The sequence below is a fragment of the Balaenoptera physalus genome (genome assembly GCF_965194825.1).
Source record: "Balaenoptera physalus genome assembly, chromosome: 5".
In the NCBI taxonomy this organism is placed as follows: Eukaryota; Metazoa; Chordata; class Mammalia; order Artiodactyla; family Balaenopteridae; genus Balaenoptera; species Balaenoptera physalus.
The window spans coordinates 141,625,146-141,633,872 of record NC_138884.1 but is presented as its reverse complement, the minus strand read 5'-3'; the positions used below and the strand labels follow the sequence as shown (position 1 = coordinate 141,633,872).

The 8,727-nt window shown below is 35.7% G+C and overlaps 1 protein-coding gene across 2 annotated transcripts in view; it reads left to right on the top strand.

Annotated features, from left to right (window-relative positions):
• LOC309660972 (transcriptional enhancer factor TEF-1-like) overlaps positions 1-5,591 on the top strand; it is a 30,021-nt gene extending 24,430 nt beyond the window's left edge. Inside the window, exon 2 of one of the 2 annotated variants that reach the window (XM_082462194.1) lies at positions 88-5,591. In XM_082462194.1, coding sequence (XP_082318320.1) covers positions 88-1,038 — 951 coding nt within the window. In that variant the 3' untranslated portion in view covers positions 1,039-5,591. Of the gene's footprint in view, positions 1-24 lie in introns of both variants that reach the window. The other variant, XM_082462193.1, reaches the window with a different exon arrangement.
• The last annotated feature ends 3,136 nt before the right edge of the window (positions 5,592-8,727 follow it).

The following is an 8,727-nucleotide window of genomic DNA, read 5'->3' as shown; positions in this document are numbered from 1 at the left end:
TGAGAAATTCAAGCCGCCGTTAAGGTGTCTAGTCACATTCAGGTTCTTGCCAGAAGGAAATCTTGTGATTTTCATTCCAAGCTAAAGGATCAGACTGCAAAGGATAAGGCCCTGCAGCACATGGCCGCCATGTCGTCAGCCCAGATCGAACCAGCCACTGCCATTCACAGCCATCTGGGGCTGCCAGGGATTCCACGCCCAACCTTCCCAGGGGCGCCGGGGTTCTGGCCGGGAATGATACAGACAGGACAGCTTGGATCCTCACAAGACGTCAAGCCCTTCGTGCAGCAGGCCTACCCCATCCAGCCAGCGGTCACAGCCCCCATTCCAGGGTTTGAGCCTGCGTCAGCCCCAGCTCCCTCGGTCCCGGCCTGGCAGGGCCGCTCCATTGGCACAACCAAACTCCGCCTGGTGGAGTTCTCAGCTTTCCTCGAACGGCGGCGAGACCCAGACTGGTACAACAAACACCTCTTCGTGCACACTGGGCATGCCAACCATTATTACAGTGACCCATTGCTCGAATCAGTGGACATTCGTCAGATTTATGACAAATTTCCTGAAAAGAAAGCTGGCTTAAAGGAATTGTTTGGAAAGGGCCCTCAAAATGCCTTCTTCCTCATAAAATTCTGGGCTGATTTAAACTGCAGTATTCAAGATGATGTCGGGGCTTTTTATGGCGTGACCAGTCAGTATGAGAGTTCTGAGAATATGACAGTCACCTGTTCCACCAAAGTTTGCTCCTTTGGGAAGCAAGCAGTAGAAAAAGTAGAGACGGAATATGCAAGGTTTGAGAATGGCCGATTTGTATACCGAATAAACCGGTCCCCGACGTGTGAATATATGATCAGTTTCATCCACAAGCTCAAACACTTACCAGAGAAATATATGATGAACAGTGTTTTGGAAAACTTCACAATTTTGTTGGTGGTAACAAACAGGGATACACAAGAAACTCTCCTGTGCATGGCCTGTGTATTTGAAGTTTCAAATAGTGAACATGGAGCACAGCATCATATTTACAGGCTTGTAAAGGACTAACCATGGTTATTTATAAATATAGATATCTGTATATATACACACACATATGTGCGCGCACACACACACATGTGCGCACACACACACACTCTCTCCATGATCGAACGACTGACTGTAAACCTCACCATGCAAGGGTGCTGCCCTGGCCCTGAGGTCACCCCAACTTTTCTAAATCCTGTTTGAGTGAAGTCATTTTTTCATGTGTTCGTACTCATTGTAGCTGTGAAGTTCTGGTACCGTTGTAAAAAGAGAAATCGAGTTGTTTCTGTGTGTTATTCAGATCCACAGCCCACAGTTCCTCAGAAAGTTGAACCTTAAGAACCCAAGTCTCTGTTTGCAGAGACCTGTTTCTCGTTGTGGTAGAAAAAAAAATTAAGACAGAGCATTTACCATTGGACATTTACAGCCTTTATACAAATGTATTTAGTGTTTTTTTTTTTTTAACATAAAATTCTTGTTTTAAGATACAAGTAAAATTAATCTTTAGATATAGATGTAAATTAGTACACAAAACTAAGAATCTTTAGACTTTGTAACAAATTAGGGTGGAAGTTATGAAAGAACATAATTCACTAAATTATTTTTTAAATGAAACTTTTCCTTCTTTTTGAAACCAACTTTAAAATATAGCCTTAAAAAATGCTTGGTAGAAATATCCTAATGAGACAAATTTGTACTTTTTTCTTCAAGGTTAAAACTAATCTCCTAATCCATTAAACTCTTGAAACAGCTGTTACAGAGGAAGAAAACTTCACCCCTTATCCTTAACATATATAGTATATTTAAAAAATATAAAATTGTATTGTAAAAAAATAAATAAATAAAATCCTCAAGGACACTTAGCATCAGGTACATTTCTTGGATGGGGCAACAGGGAGTGGGAGCCCACCTAGGACATGCGCATGATTCATAGGAGTGAACATAAGATGCTGAAATTTATTATCCTTTTGTGGACACTATCAAATTTCAATTTTTTTTTTCTGTAAAGTTGCTAAGGGATCACTGAAAGATGCTCATTGTATGATATTTTTTCATGTGTGATTATATTGAGTCTTTTCAGTTAGTTAATAATTTTGGTCCTTTCAACTGGTTAATAATTTTACTAAAAAAGAATTTCAAGTAGATCCTTTTTGCCCTACAAAAATATCCCAAAACAACAAATTACTCACAGTGTAGGTCTGGGTTTGATTTGTCCCATCATCTTTGTACAAAGATTGATTTTAATATGTAAACAGTGGGAAACCACAAATGAGACTTTACTGACTCAATTGATAAATGCCATAACCTACTTTCCACTGTTTCTGCACTAATGATAACTGTGGTGGATGGTGTTTGGTAAATATAGAATTAATACCCAGTGAGTTCAGTATATAAAGTTAAGTATCAATGTACAGTTAACAAGAATTAGATGTTAGAAAATAGGAAGGTTTTTATTGTTAAAAGATGTTTACTAGCACACAGTTTCCCTAATGGGCTTATGGAGATAACGGGATAAGTGAAGTTTCAAAGCCCCTGCTGAACTTACAATTTCCTGTAAAATAGGCATTAATGCATAAAGATAAAAGGTATCTTTATTTTGAAGAACCAGTTGAAAGTCCTTTTGTCTTTTGGGATTTTAAATAAATTGTTTTGAATTTGAGAGACTTTAAAAGAGGGCATAGACTTGAATATGCTTTCTTCAGGAAGTATGTGCTCTAAAACGTTGAGAAACATTAATGTAGACAGCAAAACTATACAGAAACAGAAACAGGACAGTTTTTCAGAAGACAAGGTTTGGGGGTGAATGTGAGTTTAAGGCTGTTTCCACTCATCACTTTAGTCACACAATCATTCAAGTCAGACAACCAGTTTGACTGGCTTTTTGACCTTATTAGCATGATGCTTGACCAAATTGATTCAAGAGTTCAGTTGAAATGGCAGGATCACAAACAGCCTTAGGCTCTGCAAATCTATCTATAATTTCAAGTCAGTTGGACAGCATTTACTGTGCACAGAGGGTACGTATATTGCAATAATTATTTTAAACCTTTTCTCCTCTCCTAAACCTGCTAGACCTGCTCCTCCCCGTTTCCTCTCAAGAGATCACCTTGCTTCCTACTTCAGAGAGAAAATATACAAAAATTGTATAAATGCATGCCACTTGCACAAATCGTAACTGACAGTTACGGTCTCTTTTGATGAGTACCCCTGACTTTCAGAGACCTCAATATGCTTATACCCTGATAAGTTTATTTTTTATTGTTACTATTGTTATTGCTTTCATCTGAAACATGAAATGTGGATTTTACTCAGCAGAACATTCTTTTGAGGAAAAATATTCCAATATTTCCAAGATCATTCCACTAGAATAAAATTTTTCTTCTCTGAATCCAGTTCTCTTCTGGACTATATGTCTTTATAATAGTTAAACATTTATCGAGTATTTTTTAAGTCTCCGACATAGTGATTGCATGACTATAGAATGATATTACTAATTCTGTTTATTCTAATTTTTTGAACTAAAATAGAAAGGTAGGAAAAGACAAAAAATTTAAAAAGAAAAATCATTTTGTAATTTCCTTATGCTAGATTTCTTAGTAGATAATTTAGCACCTATGTGAGGAATAAGGTTAAAAATGTAATAGGCACTCTCATGGATAAAACTTCTAAAATGCTAAATCCTAACCTTAAGATTCTTGTTTCAATACAGAATAGGCTACAATTCCCAGTTGCTTTATGGAATAAATTGGTAGCTAATTCCACATTTGTGTGATTTCAGCATAATTTGGATTCATTCAGGGAAATACTTTTTCTCTATTCTTGATAGAAAGTAATATGCAATGAAACCTATTTGAATATAACATATTAGATAGTGTAATAGGATGGTTACAATCTATAATCTGAAAAATAAAATTGTAGCTGCAGTCATAGCGTCTTTGTTCTGGGAAAAGCCTGCTAGTTCTTGAATAAAGGGAACAATGGTGTTCATCAGATTATCCTAACAACACAAAATGCAATGACCTGTTCTATGAAATTCTCTCTATAGAATTCACTCAGCCAATCAAAGACATATTTGTTTTGCATTTGAAAATGTTCATACTTTAATAGGAATGTCTCATGAATGGCATGAAAAGTAAATACTCATAAAAATGTTTACTGTCTGCATATTTGAATAAATCATACTATTCAATTAATGGAGGAAAAATAGGTCTGTCAACTTTGATTTAATCTCCTCCCTGTGTTTTTCAGAAGAAGAAAAGTCAATAAAAACAGTAGAATTACTCACTAAATACTGAATTAAATAAAAAACTTCAACCATAAACCAAAGCAAAATTTAAAAATATAAACAATATAGTAAATTTGAACTAAATAACAACCAGTTTTATTCTATGCTTCACATCTTAAAAAAAGTTAGTGAGGTTTATTTACTAATATGGGAAAGGAAAAAAAATGCCTTTTGCCTCTGTCCCTCAAACCCAGACAGTTCTCTTTATTCTTGGCCACTGACAAAAGTATGGTGGTGTTACCAGTAGCTTTCTGCCAGGAATACACTAACAGGCCCAGAACTAATACTTGGGGCCATGATATTTAGCTCTACCTCTGCTCATAACTCTCTGGGAATTAATTTACTTTTCTCTCCCACTTTCTCATTTGCAAATGAAGAATAAAATGTCCAACTATCTGATTTGAAGGTACAATAAAATATATATGAAAATATTTTTTTATAAAATGAAAACCATCAAAATCACGTAAGATAATCATAACAATTTGCTCTTTAAACTGAAATACAAAACACATGCTCTTGAAACATACCTTGAAATTGGGTAGAACATGACTATTTCCACCTGCTTTATGTTACTGTTCAATATTGTTTCAGAACTATTCACCCAACAAATGCACAAGTAATGCCACTACACGTAGAACTGAAGCATTTTCCCCTTGTGCATTAATTAACATTAGTTTCCTCCATACAAAGGGCATTCCAAGTCAATGTTCCCTAATATTATCATCTAAGGACCATACTCATTTCTTTCACAATATATGCACTTTCTTATAACTTTAGTAAAAGGAAATAAAGATTTCTGTCAAAGGAAGGCATTAGTTTATAATTAAACGTAACATCCTAGGAGTCAGAGACACCCAAGTTAGAATAATGTCTCTACCTCTTACTAATTTTAAACAATGAAGCAGTTAACTTCTGCAAGGCTCAGTTAAGCTATAAAATGTTGATAATAATACCTACGATGCAAGGTTGTGAAGATTAAGTACAAAAATGTATATAAAATTTTGACGCAAGGACCAACAAGTGTTAAGCATATAAAACTGGCATCTATTAGTAATATGACCTGGTTTCATATTTCACATCTACTATCCAGCTGAGTAAACTTAGGTAATTTATCTAATCATTCATGTATAAAATGAAAAATTGATTGGGTAAGTGCATGATAGCCATTTCTAGCTTCATGAATCCAAGAACCCCCGTCTAACTCGGGATACCATTTTATAGTACCACCTTCTCCAATTAGAGGAGGGGTTCTGTCTCCATTTAATATATGAAGGAGACTCCCTGGCAGGGTTAATCACTTCCCTCAATTCATCTAGAACAGGGGTCTGAAAACTTTTTCTGTAAAGAGACATAATATTTTAGGCTTTGTGAGTCATAAGGTCTCTGTTTCAGCTACTCAGCTGTGCTGTTGTAATGCAAAACCAGCAACAGACATTATGTACACCAGTGTTTAACAATACTTTATGTATGGACACTAATTTAAATTTTGTGTAATTTTAATGTGACACTAAGTATTTTTTTTTAAATTTTTCTTCAACCACTTAAAAATATAAAAAACCTTTTTAGATCATTGGCCATACAAAACAAGTGGCAGGCTGGCTTTGGTCCATGCATTAAATGGTTAGTTGGGACTAAACCCCAGGTTTTAAAAGACAAAGTTCTCTGCCAATAAGAACATTCCAAATTAATTGACTTTATTAAAAAATTTCTTTATCACAGAATATTTATATCTGGGGTCCATATTTCTTGAATTATATTATCACTGCCTAGATAGCAGATAAAAGACTAAAAAGTAGTTGCAAAAATTATATTCTTCACTAAAGTTATAAAACAAACCAATAATTCTTTCTTTTGAGGGGCAGCACTATTTTCAGAATGGCAAAGAAAAATAAGTGAAAAAATTTTATTGCCTTTCCATGTACATATATTTGGCTTAGTTTGATGGTGATTGTGGGGTCATATGCCAGAACTGCAGCAGGACCAAAATATTTGTAGACCTTGGGAAACAAGCACAAACCACTGTTTGTGTAAGATTCACGAAAAGAAAAACAAACTTCCTGATGACAGTGGTTAGCAAATTGTTTTCAGAAATGAAGAAAAAGCTAGTAATGTAATTTTTTCAAAAGGAAAGGCAAAATTCAGTCCTAATTAGTGACTGGGCTATAAGACACATGGTAATCTTTTGTGCCAGTGGCTTACTTACCTTGACATGTCTAATTTATTAAGGAAAGCTTTAGAAGGTATTTACAAATTAATGGATCACTTTCTTTTGTCACTTTTTTGAGGTGGTTGTATGTTTGTTGCCATTTTTTTCTTATGTTCGTAGGGAGTTAAGAAGAACCCACACTAGGAGGGACGTCCTTTATTCTGCATTGAAACGGTATTGATATAATCCACAAAGCAAGACAGTAACCAGAAAGAGTTCGAATTTAGCCCCTTCCTTTGTATTCTTTTTACACTTAGACCAATTATATGTTCTCATACCTGTGATGGAATATCGAATCAAATTCAAGACATTGTATAGTAATGTTAGAAATATCTTCACACAAATTTTGTCACACTGAAACCTATAGTTTGCTCCAGTCACTGGCTAAACTTGACCTTGATTGTACTAGACTATGTGCCGTTTTTAATTATTCCTCAGGGAAATATCCTTAGTTTGACAGTTGTTGTCAGGGAACATTGGCATAACTTTCTGACATGTTAGTTGTTGGCTGCTTCTACCCGACATGGAAATTTGACATACAAAATAATTAAAATTCAGGCAAAATAATTGCTTAAAGGACTTCTTTAACCTAAAAGTGAATGATTTTTCCCTGATTCCTTTTGTGTATTCCATGCTTTTGTCCTTTGTATTTAACATTACTGGTATTAATTACACTGTTCGTAAATGAACCATTTCAGAAAATTGGCCACTTTCTTATTGCATTTGGATGATACTTATGTAATTGTACACAATGATTCTTGGAACACAGACCCTGATTTTCATCTGATTCTTGCTCTTGAGAGACAATAAAAGAGGAAAAGGGAACAAGCCCTAGTCCTCAATCCTAAAATCCTTACCCACTTTTTATTTGACAAAACTTAGAGCCTGTCTTGGAAGTGAAATGCTATATGGAGTAATGAAATGGTGAAGTGATGCCGAAGTGTCAGAGGACCTTGCAGGAGCTTCTGAAAGGCTAATGTGTTCCCACAGGGATTAAGGGGCCAGCACCTGGACCCAAGAAACCTAGATTCAAATCCTGGCACTACCAATCCATGCAATTTTATAAATGTTATTTAAGATCTCTAATTACTCACCTAAGAAACAACTGATCACCTAATCCATAGAAATTTTATGAGAATTATATATGTGATCATATATAATAGTATTTTGAAAGTTATAAGACAAAAAAAAAACCCTCCTCTTGCTGCTTCTTGGGATTTAACCAATAGAGACAATTTAAAACTAGAAAATAAAGTAAATGGCATTCAAAATATTAAATGGCCAAGTGTATATCTTATGAAATCATAAATGCAACAACTGTTCCTTACATATAAAGCCTAAGCCTCCAGTTCTCTCCCCAAACTGGTTTTGATCCCGGCCAGTGGTCTACACATCTGACCTTGTGGATGCTAGACTAAAGATCCTCTACAGTCTGGGCAGAGAGAGAAAGATTAGCAGTGGGTGGAAGGGTAGAGACAGGCAGGAGATGACAGATACTTGAAGACTGATAAAAAAGAAAAAGCCAGTAATGAGAGCCAACTGTGTCTGTGTGGAGGAAAGAGCAAAGCACCAGGAAACTGACACCTTCCAGAAGATATGGCTCAATATCAGTCCCTGTGTTAGCTGAAATGTGCTTCCAACCTCGGGAAATAGAATGTCCTAGAGGAAAGATATACTGAGTTCCTTTTTTCTATGGTTTGAGGTAGGTAAACAGTGGAAGAAAAAAAAGTATTCCTCAACTACAGGGAACAAATTTAATTCATTAGTGAATTTTCATCCATTCCTTTTGGAGAGATTTGCCTTCTTGGTTCTGTAAATCTTTATGGAAAACTACTATCCTAGAATTTCTTTTCCTTTGTGATTCTATACTACCCGGCATTGCTAGAATAGAAAATAAATTATAAGAGAAGAAGGGGATCCAATATACATAAATATCTAAGTACTTTCCTGGAGGGAAACAAATAGAATTCTCCACCAGATCACTGGAATCAAAGTTATTGGTGGGCAGGTTGGCTCTGAGCATAAAAGTGCAACAAGAATCCTGATGCCAAGTTACCTGAAGGCAGTGGGAGTCTAGGCTGCTGAACTAATCTCAAGACAAGGAGTATAGTTTCTTTGGAGAATAGCTACCATCTTCCTTGCATAAGATTGATGCCAGAAGACCTAGTGCATAGCTTGATTTCTAAGAATAAAGACTGAGAATAGGTAAATAGAGAATGGA